Source organism: Dioscorea cayenensis, chromosome 8, assembly GCF_009730915.1.
Source record: "Dioscorea cayenensis subsp. rotundata cultivar TDr96_F1 chromosome 8, TDr96_F1_v2_PseudoChromosome.rev07_lg8_w22 25.fasta, whole genome shotgun sequence".
Classification (NCBI taxonomy): Eukaryota; Viridiplantae; Streptophyta; class Magnoliopsida; order Dioscoreales; family Dioscoreaceae; genus Dioscorea; species Dioscorea cayenensis.
The window spans coordinates 11516547-11531976 of record NC_052478.1 but is presented as its reverse complement, the minus strand read 5'-3'; the positions used below and the strand labels follow the sequence as shown (position 1 = coordinate 11531976).

At 33.5% G+C, this 15430-nt stretch overlaps 2 protein-coding genes and 1 pseudogene across 2 annotated transcripts; 2 read left to right on the top strand and 1 right to left on the bottom strand.

Moving 5' to 3' along the window:
• The first annotated feature begins 728 nt into the window (after window positions 1–728).
• On the top strand, window positions 729–2388 carry LOC120267276 (annotated as a pseudogene).
• Window positions 2389–4624: 2236 nt separating this feature from the next.
• Window positions 4625–5601, bottom strand: LOC120267275. Its single transcript, XM_039274950.1, has 3 exons — window positions 5188–5601; window positions 4926–5049; window positions 4625–4806 (listed from the first exon to the last, which is right to left on the bottom strand). The coding sequence occupies exons 1-3, from the start codon at window positions 5599–5601 to the stop codon at window positions 4625–4627; spliced, it is 720 nt and encodes a 239-aa protein (XP_039130884.1).
• A 4897-nt stretch (window positions 5602–10498) lies between these two features.
• Window positions 10499–12163, top strand: LOC120267597. Its single transcript, XM_039275274.1, has one exon. It carries the CDS (start codon window positions 11608–11610, stop codon window positions 12034–12036), a length of 429 nt encoding a protein of 142 aa, XP_039131208.1. The 5' UTR covers window positions 10499–11607; the 3' UTR covers window positions 12037–12163.
• The last annotated feature ends 3267 nt before the right edge of the window (window positions 12164–15430 follow it).

Here is a 15430-nt window from a genome sequence, read left to right as displayed (position 1 = left end):
TAATAATTGTATTAAATTATTATTTTATATTAATGATTATATTATATCATAATATTAATCGTATTAATAATTATCTTATTAGCACCCCAATCATGTTTAATTAGATAACCCACTATAATTTTAGGATAATTTTTTTTATTATTAATAATCGTATTATGTCATTAGGTTTTATGAATAATTTTATCATGTCATAATTAATTATTGTATTAATAATTGTTATATTAACCTCGAAGAATGTTTATTTAGGTAACTTAGTATATTATTCGGTTATTTTTTTATCAATAATTGTATTAAGTCGTTATTTTATATTAATAATTTTATTATGTCATAATTATTAATTGTATTAATAATTATCTTATTAGCACCCCAATCATGTTTAATTAGATAACCCACTACAGTTTTAGGTAATTTTGTTTATTATTAATAATTGTATTATGTCATTAGGTTTTATGAATAATTTTATTATGTCATAATTAATTATTGTATTAATAATTGTTATATTAACCTTGAAGCATGTTTATTTAGATAACCTAATATATTATTAAGCTTTTTTTTATTAATAATTGCATTAAGTCATTATTTTAGATAACCTAGTATATTATTATGTTAATTTTTTATTGTATTAATAATTGTTATATTATGGCTGAAGCATGTTTATTTAGATAACCTGGTATATTATTAGCACACCAATGTTTATGGTTTACTCTTCAATCATATTCAATTTTTCGATGGCATATGTTTGGATTTATGATTTTTCCGTGTCTTATATTTTTTCAAGTCAACCTATTTTATTTTTCCATATAATATGAAATTGATTAATTTATAACATTCTACAGCCTGATCGGGTTCTTAGGTTTAGACATGTGTCTATCGCAGAGCCTCCTCCACAAATCATAGGCCTTTTAAGAGAAGCCGGGTTCTATCATGCGGCACAAATTCTTAATTTCCGAATTGATGCCGCTCTTGTGAGCGCATTAGTGGAGAGATGGTGGACTGAAACACACACATTCCACCTTACATGCGGTGAGACAACAATCACATTGGAAGATGTGGCACTATAACTTGGCTTACCGATTAACGGCCACGAAGTCATTGGGCAGACTTTCGGCTTAGGAAGTGCTGTCTGTGCAGAGTTGCTCGGAGTGGTCCCACCGGTGGAGCAAAGGAAAGGTCAGAGTATAACTCTAATGTGGCTTGAGGAAACATTTGGCATGTTGTTATACGATGTAGGTCAACGACAGATAGAATGTTATGCATATGCCTATATCCTAAGGCTTATCGGTTGTGTCCTCATACCAGATATGTCTCAGAACAAGGTTCATCTGAAGTGGTTACCACTTCTGAGGGATTTTACAGAAGCAGGAAGATACAGTTGGGGTTCAGCATGTCTAGCAACCCTGTATAGGTCTTTATGCCGTGCATCCAACAAGGATATGAAAAATATCAGTGGATCTATGATATTATTTCAATCATGGGCATGGTATAGGATTTCAAGTATATCCCCTCGAACCCGTGCTATCGTATCCTTTCCTCTGGCTTGTAGGTGAGAGCAAATTAAATTGATGATTCATTTTACACTTAATTATAATACATTAAAATTATAATTCATTCTCATTTTTAGGTGGGCGCACATTGAAGTGGATGATGATAGCCGTAACAACAAGCATAATGTAAAGATATATAGGCAGCTACTAGATCGGTTGGAGATGCAACAGGTAATATTGTTAAAAAAACTGATAATTCATACACATATTTTAGGTATTAATAATCATTAATTATTTGGTAAATAATTTTGTACAGTTTATATGGCGGCCTTATGATTCGAACGAGATAATCGCACAAGTGTCATAGGTCATTTTCGCAGACAGACCTTTATGGACTGCGTTTACATAATTGATTTGCTTCGAAGTTGTTGAGTGGCACCAAACAGATCGAGTGACAAGACAATTTGGCTTCGCCCAAGGTGTTCCTCTTGATCCAGTTTACATTGGACCGACCCATGATCATGATATTCGTGGTAGAATTGACATAGATTGGGCATTGATGCACGGAAGATGGATTGGATACTGGAGAGATAGAGCGTCACGTTGCCTCAGCCTCCATGTTCCTGCCGGGAATAACGCAATGTTGGTGGAATATTATGACTGGTATACTACTAATACCATACTATTTTTATCGACAGATCAGGACCTGTTGGATCCTCGTACGAGAGGGAACACTCTTCCAGCGCCCCTTAGAGCGTTTCCAACAGTAGTTGTAGATGTGCCACGACCGAGTCCTCCTGTACGAAGACGTCATCAGCATAGTTCTCGGGCCGAACACGATGAGGCACATATTCCTCGACACCCCACATCACGAAGGGTACCAGTAATTTCACTCATCAGATGATATCAACGTTACTCGATCATCTCATCTCCATGGATTTCCTCCAGTTGAGCCTAGAAGATACTCGGTTGATTTCGGGATGGACTTTGTGCAGAATTTATTTGAATATCAACCTCATTATCCACCTATGGAATGCGGAGATTCTAGTCATTCAACTTCATTTCAGCAACAAGACTGGGAATGACCCCAAACCCTTCGTACTTTACTGCGAACCTGAACACTCCAGCCTCAGCAATACAGGATTCGGATGAATCATCTGATGATGACCCGCCAACCGACCAAGCACAAAGACCTAGGTCACGGGGGCTGCCTGACAGAAATATCCACCCACCTCAATGTTTTACTGAGAGGTGACAGCGTAGACGGTAGAGTAGACTCTTGTATTAGTTGTTGTTTTTCTTTATTGTCTGCGCAAAACTATCTGTAGTATTATTTTACTTGGTGTTCTATGTTGTATTTTTTTAAATTTACTTTTTCTTTGCATTTGTTTTTTCTTCATATGCTTTAACAAAAGGCTTTAATGATAACTCATTGCATGTTATAATTATATGGAAGGCTTACATCATTAAAACATTACAACGAAAAAGACATTTAGAGTATATTACGACCGACTACTTGAACCGGCAATGTTGGGACAATTTCGGCGACTATGTCCTTCATTGTGACATAAACCACAATATTTTCGCTGAACACTTTCCCTAATATCCATCTCGTTATGAATCATTGTAGATTTTGGTCTTCCTTTCATCGGTCTTCTCATCGTAATATTAGGACGTAGACATAGACCATTATAAGGGTTTCAATATCCCTCATTTGAAGCCTATACACGTTGTCAACATACTCCTCCCAATGTAGACGAATATGCGAGCATGCTGCAAGGACATGTCGACATGGAAAATGTAGCGTTTGAAAAGCACCACAGTCGCACCAATGTGATATTAGGTTGATGCGAAAAGTGCTAACTTATCTCCCACATTGCGAGGGTGACATCTCATCTACCATAAATGACTTCTCTTCACGGTTGAATTGACGAACGTAATTGCTGGATGCTGCTTGTTGATTTTCTTGGATTGCCTTCATTAGTGATTCTGAGAAGATAAGGCCTGATGCGATCTGAGCTTGCGCCTGTACACCTTTCCTCACAAACAACTTCGCAAGTAGGAAGTACGTTGATTTAACCATAGCTGTTATAGGAAGGTTTCTTGTTCCCTTAAGCACTGAATTAACACATTCTGCAAGGTTGGTTGTCATGTGACTATACCTTCTCCCTTCTTTATCGAACGCTTGAGCCCACTTCTCCCACGGTATGTTATCCAACCATCTCGTCGCCTCTTCATTGTTGTCCCATAGTAAACCATACCAGTAGTTAAAATCTTGAATGGTTTTCGAATAACTTGTAACAGTGAACTTAAAAAGTTAAGATAACTTCAATAATTAACAACAATGTAAGAGTTAGATTAAAACAAAATTTAATCTTGTAACTTGCCAATATTGACAACTATCCGTTGCATTTCTCTGTTTCTGAAACGACGCATGAAATTGGCCGAGATATGTCTAATGCAATAAACATGGTACGCACGAGGAGCACTCATCTCACGGCCAAGTGATCTAAATGCTGATTTGATAGATTCGTGGCGATCAGATATAAAGCATATTCCTTGTTGTGGTGTTACACTGGAACCTAAGTTGCGCAAGAAGAAAGTCCATGCACCCAACGTTTTTCCTTCCATGATGGCAAAACCAATCGGCATGATATTTTTATTACCGTCTTGTGCGATTGCCAACAACAAAGTGTCTTTGTATTTGCCATAAATATGGGTGCCATCTATCTGGACGACAGTTTGCAATATTTGAAAGTCTCCACGCAGGCGGGGTAACTCTAGAAAACTCTATGAAAGATTCGAGCATCACGTACCAGGTAAGGTCCATCGTATGCTGGCTGGGTCTCAAGATCAACTATTGTCCTAGGAACAAACTATTGCAACGCTGATAGCCATCTTGGTAATTCATTGAAGGACTCCTCCTAATTGCCAAATGCTGCTTTAACCGCTTTTTGCTTAGCTGTCCATACTTTCCTATATGTTGGTGTGTATCCGTATCGATTTTTGATCTCCGCTATTAAAATTGATACATTGATGCTTGGCTGCTGTTGGACTAGTGCTTGTATTTGACGACAAATCATGTTTGAATCCAGCTTCGAATAATCCTGCGAGATCATTGCTGATGAACATGTGTGAGATCATTGCTGTCTCCGCTTGCTGTAGGATGCGCGAACGCTCCAATTGCACCCATCGCCATATGACTTACATTTACTGGAGTATCGAGTCAGATCAGGCTCAATAACTTTATATTCGACAGATTTAAGTAAGCAGTAATGCTTAATTGCGGTCACAACATCATCTTTGCTCCGAAACCTCATGCCTACATGAAGATCTCCATTTATCGTTGCTCCAGTTAATGTGTCGGCATATAATAAAGGGTACTCTGGAAATTCTTGTGCATATGTGATGGAGGCTCCATTGGTGCCATTATGAAATTACGGCCGGTCATTGGAACGTCTTCAAGATTGCATTCTTCTAACTGAATATCATCAACAATTGCTTCAGTGTCTTCCCTAAAGCTGTCACCATCATCGTCCTCATCGTCTCCATTGGATCGACCATACTGACCGAATTCGGTTTCATGAGTATCATGAAAAGAACTTGTTCCGCCTTGTAGATGTTGTGAATTAGTAAAATAATTATTGGGTGGTGGATCATCTTGTGCCCTCTACTCCGTTGAGAGCCATTTAGGTTCATTAACTTGGCATGGTGATGAAATCCTCTCCCGTCTCAAATTGTGTTGAACTTCATCATTTGGGGCGGTTTGTTGTTGGGAAGGAGCACCCTCGAAAGTTGCAGTGCTGAACTCCACGTACAATTCAATAATGTCAATATCTGAATTTTTTTTGTGGTAGTCGAACATCATCCGAACATCTCTGTCATTACGCAATTTGAATGACCGATAGCAAATCTTACCGGATCCTGAAGAAATTGGGAGCTGGTATTTAATACATGAAACTCCTTGGTTGTCAGCAATGAATCTCTTTAAATTTTCGTAAGAGATATCGTCTTTGACATAAAAATATGATTGATCGTCCGACGAAAATATAATTGTGTCTTCACTAGCAATGATTAAACCATTGTAGTAAACCAATACAAGTGAAGTCTCTGCCATTGTTGAAAATAAGAAGAAGAAGAAGTATGGATGAGTGGCTGAGTAAATAGTGTGCAAGAGTAAAAATGGGCTACTAATGTTGGTTTATATAAAAAACTCGAATTTTGAAAATTTCATTTATGAACATTGCAGGTTTGACCGTCCTAATTACTGATTGGTGCATGTTTGACCAACCTATTTTGTGCTAAGTACTAATTGGTGCAGGTTTGACTGTCATACTTTGTCCTAATCACTGAGCGGTGCAGGTTTAACCGGCGTACTTCGTGCTGACTGGTATAGGTTTGACAGTCCTACTTTGTCCCTATCACTGAGTGGTGCAGGTTTGACCGGCGTACTTTGTGTTGACTGGTTCTGGTTTGATTGTCCTGCTTTGTCCCAATCACTAAGTGGTGCAGGTTTGACCGACCTACTTTGTGCTAATCACTAAGTGGTGCAGGTTTGACCGGTGTACTTTGTGCTAATTACTGACCAGTGCAGCTTTAACCGATCTACTTTATACTAATTACTGACTGGTGTAGGTTTGACCGACCTACTTTGTACTAATTACTGACCGATGCAGGTTTGACTGACATGCTTTGTACTAATTACTGACATTTGCAAGTTTGATTGTCCTACTTTGTGCTAATTACTGATCGGTGTAGGTTTAACCAACTTACTTTGAACTAATTACTGACCGATGCAGGTTTGACTGACGTACTTTGCGCTAATCATTGACAGGTGTTGGTTTGATCGTCCTACTTTGTCCTAATTAATTACCGATACAAGTTTGACCAAACTACTTTATTCCAATTATTGATCGGTTCACTTTTCATTGTCCTATTTTGTGGTAATTATTAACCAATGCAGGTTTGACAGTCCTATTTTGTGCTAATTAGTAACGGTGTACATTTGACGGTCCTACTTTGTACTAACTACTTATCGTTGTAGATTTAACCGTCATATTTTGTATTAATTAATTACCGGTGCAACTTTGTTTTATTTTTAATATTGTTCGAGTTTCGTAGTTTTTTTAAAATAAAAGATTAATATATATATCAATAATTATTTTTTAATTAAAAAAATTAATTATATAAAAAGAATTCTTTTAAAACTAAGAATAGCTACATGAGTTTTTTTAAAATAAAAGAAAAAGGTTAAACGGGAGTTACTCTCCCTTTTTTAATTTTATTTATTAAAAAAAAATTTAAAAAAAAGGGAGAGTTTCTCCCTTTTATAATTTTTTAATTAAAAAAATGAAAACGAGAGAAACTCTCCCGTTTTCTATATTTTAAAATAAAAAAAAACTGAAAACAGGGAAAGTTTTACTGGTTTCGCGCAGCCTGCGTATTTTGGTAAATAATCCCAAACATGCTTAATGTGTAAATATATATTAATTACTAATAATATTAATTATACTATAATTATATTTTATAAAATATTAATTAAAATATAATTACAATATTATTAATATTATATTATAATTGATATATTATATTATATTGATTATTTTAATAAATAAATAATATATTATATTTTATTATAATAAATTAAGTATAATATTAATTGTATTAATTACTAATAATATTAATTACACTATAATTATATTTTATAAATATTAAATAAAATACAATTACAATGTAATTAATATAATATATCAATGATATATTATATTATATTATATTAATTATTTTAATAAATAATTCATATATAATATTTTGCTATAGTAAATTAAATATATATTAATTGTATTAATTACTCATAATATTAATTACACTATAATTATATTTTTATAAAATATTAAATATAATATAATTATAGTATAATTAATATTTTAATTATTTTAATAAATAATTAATATATTATATTTTATTATAATAAATTAAGCATATATTAATTATATTAATTACACTATATTAAATAAAATATAATTATAGTGTAATAAATATTAGTAATATAATATATAATTAATATATTATATTATTTAATAAAATCCAAATTTACCAATCCCCCTAACCAAATATAAAATTCTGTGATCCAGCGTTATAAATACATCTAACCAAACACTGGATTTGACTTTTTTGATTTTTCAAATACAAAAATTTGTAAATACAAATCCACTGGATTTTCAACTACTTCCAATCAAACGCCCACTAAGAATTTTTGGAAAATCACATCTCTTCCTTCGGACAAAAGAACATTTTTAAAAGGTTGATAAGTAGCGTTCTCTACCCATTAGGGAAGGTTGGTGACTACTAAATGCTAAGTAACTACAAACTGTTTAATTAGTAGGTCCAATTTTTATTTTAAATTATTTTTTAAATCTCAAATGTTATGAGACCCATATTTTAATTAAAGATTTTTTTTAAGAAAAATCAAAAGTTTTTACTGTTGCATCATCTAACGGTTAGAATTTTTTTTAATTTTAAATTTTACACTCATATTCTCAAGCAAAACATATATATATATATATATATATATATATATATATATATTTTTTTTTCCCATTTCACCACTTTATATTTTCTACTCTATTATACATAAAAATACCTCTATATCTTTTCAAGCACCGAATTTTTCAAATAATTTTCAATATTTTCATATTCTTTTTTTTCCGCCAAATGTGCAAAATTTTCAATATCTTCAAAATTCACAAAATTATCCAAACTCAAAATTTTCCCTATTTTTATCCACATGTTCAAAATCAACAAACTTTTTCATATGGTCATCATATGCTTTTAGGACCCTATTTTTTCAATTCAAGCATGGCAAGTCAACAAACCAACTCAAAAGCAAGTTCTTTTCGATTTCTGCAAGTGACCTTAAAACTTTTGATGGTTTTTCTCATGCTAATCAGCAAAATATAACATAAACAGGTACATTGTCTAACTTTCAACTTCGCTCTTATTCCACACACTTACGGAATAAGAAAATCGTTCTAGATGAAAAACATCATAAAAAAACAAGTTAAAATAATAGTCATGGGCCGTGGAAGATGATAAAATTCTCATGAGTGCATGGCTTACAATTTCAATTGATAACATTGTCAAACGACTGAGTATTTTAATGAAAATCAATAGTCCAAGAAGGAAAACAAATAAATATTAATGAATTTAACCAATTATACAACAAATTATCAAAGAAGCATCATAATGAATGAAGCGATGGTCAGTTGACGAAACATGCTCATACTTGATATTATCATAACTGTAAAACACATTATATCCATGAGCATGTTTGGGTCATGTTGAAATATGATCTAAAATGGAAAACAAATACTCTTTGTTCTTGGGTCTTCTAAAAAATTAAAGATCAATGAAAGTGGTGCTTAAACATCATCATCTTATACAATATACTTATTGATATAGATGACAATGAGACTGAAATTTATCTGATCAGCCAGAAAACAACAAAGGCAAAAGCATAGACAAAGAGAAAGAGTAAATCAAATATGATAAAAAAAAATGTGGATGAAAAATATCAAGAAATAAAAACAAAATGGGCTGAATTATAAAAAATAGAAGAATGAAAAATTAGCTGAAATGGCAGTTTGAAAAAAATCTTTCAAAATGGTTGATGATCATTAAATTTTAATCATGGATAATAATCACATGAATGCAGGATAGCTTGAAAATCATCATGTGCAATGTCATAAAATCAAAGTCTAATATTTAATATTTATTGTATAATTTTAAATTAATGCTGTCATGTAAAGCAATTTTATCTTTATATAATTTTAAATTTATGCAGTCATTCAATGTAGTTTTCTTCATAATGTAATTTGCAATTAATATATTTTATTATTAATGCAATTTAAATGATATACAATTTTAAGTAATGTAATTCAATTTATAGATGTAGCTGTTAAGAAACAAAATATTATAAAATTAACCACTTTTCAAAGAAAATATAAGTTTTTTAAAACATTGCTTAATTATTTTAATAATAATATATAATATTTTATTAAATAAATAAATTTTAATGAGATATATAATGTAAATAGTTAAAAAAAAAGAATGAAATAATTATGGGTCCTATATTATGATAAAATTATTATGACAAAATAGTTTAATGGGTAAAATTTTAATGGATTTATAAGATTACATGAGCATTTACCTCTAAAATAATATATCAACCAAGAATGAACCACATTTATACATTTAAATTTATTTGTTTCACAAGGACTTCTAAAAATATCCACTACTTTACTTTGATTTTCTTAAATTTTTGATCAAATTTAATTATTTGGACTAAAGGCTTACTTCGGAACAAACCCAGCCACTTCATAGTAACCTTGTAGCAAAAGAACATTTGCATAAAGTCTTAAAAAGGATAAAAATTGAGTATATACTCGGTAAATAATGTATTTGTGTTTATTCCCAAGGGCGGATATTGTAAGGATATGTGCAATTATAGAGAAGATAAAAAATTAAGATTTATAGTATATACATATACTTATATTCTTTATTAAAAAAAAATATATATATATATATATATATATATATATATGCAATTTTGCCAAATCTGTCATAAGCATAGATTTTTTTATGAAATTATACCTGTTTCCCTTTGTTTATATTTTATTTTTATGTTAATTTTATCCATGTATTTTCAAAACATTCATTATGGATACCGGACACGAGATCCAGAAACTTATCTAAATTGAATTTTATGATGAAAAAATAATGGTGATATAACCTACCAAGTTCATATTTTGCTAGATTAACATAGTTTTAACTCATTAAAGAAATGTCAGAAAAGAGAGAGAGAGAGAGAGGGAATTCATGCAATTATATTTGAAGCAAAGACAAACAATATGGACAAATAAAACAAGATGAGAGATAAAATTAAAAAAAAAAAAAACTATCAAAATTTAAAATACATGGTGACAAAGTAACAAAACCAGTCAATTAAGGTAGTGTTTTATTATTTGCAACCAATCCAAGTTTAACAACATCCAATGTGACATATATTTTGGAGAATAAATAATTGACTTGTTAATAACAATACACTTCAGATTTTTGAATATGTGATGTCACAAACACAACTCATCCCTAAACTTGGGTAGATAAAACTTTCATTTGATTTTGTTGTAAAAGTTAAAAAAAGAAAAACAGAATCCAAATATGGTGTGCTATATTCACAAACTCACCAAATCTAATCCCTAAGAAAACTCAGAAATTCTGCATATTTTAGCTAATTTTAGTTTTAAAAAATAGTTACTCTGTTGGCAAAAATGAGATAAAATTGAACCAAACAGTTCATTAGATTTTTTCTTAAAAAAAAACTTTTCCTTCATCATTTCCTCTTCCTTTCAGTACTAAAACAAATAAATAAATAAATAAATAAAATTTTAAAAATTATTATGTATTAAAAGAAAATTCAAAATCACATGCCACAAACTATTGACATATAGATAGCCCACTCTTGATAATTACCAAATAATAATTGGAAATGGACCCAATTGGCTAATAATTTAAATGCTTTACACAACATTGTCTAATGCATAATGCATAAAGAAAGATGTTATGTATACCCAACCACAAATTTTCTTTTATTTTTTATTTTTAAATAATATAAATAAACTCTTAAATTAAATTATCTAAATTCCACTCCACTACTCATTTCAATCAAAATTTATTGTGGAATATTTTGTAAGACTCCTCCTCAATAATACAAACCTTGTCAAACACATCCTAAAAAACAAACACTTACTTTGCCCGGGTCACCAGCCACAACTCAAGCATAATTCCCAAAATAATAATAAAAAAAATCCCCCAAAAAAATCCCACCATTCACTCGCCTTCCTAAAATTTCCACAATTTTTTTAAATCTAATTAAAAAATAAAACAAAAAACAACACCAAACCCCTCTTTCCAATCTCCTTGTCATTCCCCCACTCCATCAATTCCAGCAAATCCCAAAAACAATTAAAAAATAATAAAAAATAGAAAAAAAGAGAAAATTATAGAAGAAAGAAGAAGAAGAAGAAGGTTTAGGGTTACCTTTGAATGGAATCTTGGATCAGCGATGGAGACTGAGATGCAGAGATTGATGCCCTTGCCGAACCCCAGCGCCGCCGCCTCCTCCTCCGATGAGGCTAGATATACAAGCCTTAAAGACATCATCATCGCATCACCGGCGCCGCCGTGCCCGCGCGATATGGTGAGCCGCGCCGCCTCCATGCACGACTTCTACGGCTTCGACGCAGCGAGCATCCCGATTCGTAACCATCTCCTCAAGCACGCCGCCTCCGCTTACCTCCAGTCGGCGGCGATCATCGCTTCCCGGAACCAGAGCTTGTTCTCGAGGATCTGGAGGCAAGTGCGGCGGCGGGCGGCTGAGGTGGGATCGGGGTGGGGGCGGTGCGCTCGGGGGGCGGTGGAAGCTTGGAAGGGGATCGTGAGGCGCGTGCTCGGGTGCGTCTCCGGCGCCGGAGAGCGGCGAGCGTTTCGCTGAGAATGAGATGATTTGGGGGATTTTATGATTGCTTTGTTTGTCTTTCTTTGAATGTGATTTGTTTTTTATTTTGTAGATATGAAATGAAAAATAAAAAGCGCCATTGAATTCAAATTTCTTTCCTTCATTTTTGTTTTGTTTTGTTGTTGTCTTGTTTATTTTTTATTTTGTTTGTTTCATATATAATTTCTTTCTTTTGTTTTGTTTTTGTCTTGTTTATTTTTATTTTTATTTTTTTATTATTTTTTGGGTTTGAATGGAAAATTTAAGATGAGTTTGTTCCACACACACACACATATATATATATATATATACAATTTTTTAATTATAAAATATAAAACTTTAATTTTAATTAATATCAAGGAATGAAAGTTTGTAGCTAATTTTTTATTTTATTTTATTTTTGGTAGATGTAGCTAAAATTTTAAAACAAAAAAAAGAACTTCTAAGTTGATTGGTAATTTTTTTTAATTTAATTTAATTCTGAATTAAGATAAAATAATAAAAACTAATGAGTTTAAATTTTTTTTAATTAGCTTTGAATGTTTTGAGTTTGAAAATATAAATCCCAAGATCAATGTAAAACCTGATGTAAAACCAAAATTCATATAATCTAACATTATTTTTATACTAAAAATTGTACATACATTTTTTTTTTAAAATTTGTGTAGTATAACATTTTTACTCCCATATAAAAAGTCCAAAGTGTTGGAAACAATCCCACATGGGTTATTAATAAATAAAAAATTACAAATAAAATAAAAATTTTATATAAAAAATGAGAAGACCCAATCCTAAAGACTAGATGAGACAAAACCGAGAGCTATGTATCACATAGTTTTCATAAAATAGATAAATAGTTTCGAGTTGCAAGCACTATTTTATAACTTTGACGAACTAAATTATGTAAGCTCTATCATACGATATCTAGAGCTTAGGTTTTCTAAGAGAGAATGACAGAGAAAGAAGGAAAAAAAAGAACTCTTATCCTAAAGTTAAAGAATGAATTCTTTTATAAAGGCTTAAGAAAGAGTTAGAAACCATTATAACTCCAAAATTAAATTCTAGAGTTTTAATAATTATAAATGTGAAAATAGGAGAAATAATTTGTATATATCATTAGTAAAGGAGTACAAGGATATATATAGAGAAATACTAAGGTTTTGTGGTATTGGCCCAATATGGCCCATTAACCAAATATAAACTATAACATAACTCTAACACTCCTCCTCAAGCTGGAGCATATATATCGAGCATGCCCAGCTTGTTACATAGATTACTAAAGATTTTAACATTTAAACCTTTGGTGAAGATATCCGCCAGTTGCTCAGACGACTGGGTATACGGCGTAGAGATGACTCCCTTCAGTACCATATCACAAACATAGAGACAATCAATCTCCACATGCTTGGTACGCTCATGGAATGTTGGATTATTTGCAATGAAGATGGCGGCTTGGTTATCACACAACATCTGCATAGGTATTGTGATAGGGAATCCCAACTCAGATAGAAAAACTGCACCCAAACCATCTCACAAGCTGTCTGTGCCATCGATCTGTACTCTGCTTCTGCACTTGATCTCGAAACCACATTCTGTTTCTTGCTTCGCCAAGTAACCAAGTTTCCACCGACATACGTACAGAAGCCCGACGTAGACTTTCTGTCTCCTCTATCACCAGCATAACCCGAGTCAGAATATGCTGCAACATCTAGGTGACCATGATTCTTGTAGAGAAGACCTTTGCCGGGAGCTCCTTTAACATATGCAAGAACCCTCAGAGCACCCTGCTAGTGAACTTCTCGTGGCTCATGCATAAACTGACTCAGGAGTCTAACTGCGTAACATATATCAGGATGAGTAACAGTTAGATAAATGAGCTTGCCAATCAAACGTCTGTATTGACTAGGATCTTTGAGAAATGGGGAAGATGTCTCCCAAAAGGGTGATGACTGTTCAATAGGTGTATTCTCTGGTTTACAACCCAATAAACCAGTCTCCACAAGTAAGTCCAACACATACTTCCGCTGTGAGAGGGTCATCTTTCCTTTGGCATATGCAAACTCAATACCAAGGAAGTATCTGGGTCATCCCATGTCTCGTGTAACGAAATGCTTCATTAAATGCTCCTTAGTTCTCTGAATTCCCTGGCGATCACTACCCATCAACAAGATGTCATCGACATATACCGTAAGTACAACACAACCAGATAAAGTGTTCTTATAGAACATAGAATGATCCACATTACACATGCGAAAACCATCTGCAACTGCAATTACACTAAATTTGTCAAACCATGCACGAGGACTTTGTTTCAGACCATAGATTGCTTTCTTGAGCTGGCAGACTAGATTCTCCCCCTGAGCAACATACCCCGGAGGTTGCTCTATAAACACTGTCTCAACTAAGTCTCCATAGAGAAAGGCATTCTTCACATCAAGTTGACAGAGTGTCCATGATCGATTCATAGCTACTGACAGTAGAATGCGAATGGAATTCAGACGAGCAACTGGTGAAAAAGTCTCAGCATAATCAACACCATAAGTCTGAGTAAAACCACGGGCCACTAACCAGGCTTTGTAGCGATTAACTGTACCATCTGCTTTGTGCTTGACAGAGAAGACCCATCCGCAAGTGACGACGCTGGCATCAGCAGGGCGAGGCACAAGCGCCCATGTACCACGAGATCTCAAGGCTTCCATTTCCTCATCTATTGCCGTTTGCCATTGTGGAAGCAAACACGCATCCTGGTAGTTCCTGGGAATTGACTCAGCAGACAAGGAAAGAGCAAATGTGCGGAAGGACGAGTGAAGATTATCATAAGAAACAAAAAGGGAGATGGGATGTTTAGTACAAGAACGAATACCTTTGCGAAAGGCAATAGGAAGATCAAGAGACAGATCTGCATGGTGCGGGGAGAGGACCGGAGGGGGCGGAGCTGGCGGTGGTACACATTGGCGTCGATGATAAACCTATCCAAAATGACCAACATCTGTATCCAATGGAGGAGGCGTCACACTAGGCATAGGCACAGGCGGAGGGACCGAGACAGGGATGGGGAGAACAATATCGGATGAGCGTAGTTAACATATCGTGAGAAATCGAATCGAGAAAAAAATGATTGAGACTCAAAAAATGTGACATCCATAGACACAAAATACTTCCGACTAGTCGGATGAAACAACCGGTATCCAAGTTGGGTGCGGGAATAACCAACAAAAACACATTTAAGCGCACGCGGGCGCAACTTGTCCAAACTAGGAGTTAAATCCTGAACAAAACCAACACAACCGAAAACACGAGGGGATAAGTGAAACAACTCGGTATTAGGTAGAAGACGACGTAAAGGAACCTCTCCCCCTAAGGGTGCAGAAGGCATACGATTAATAAGATA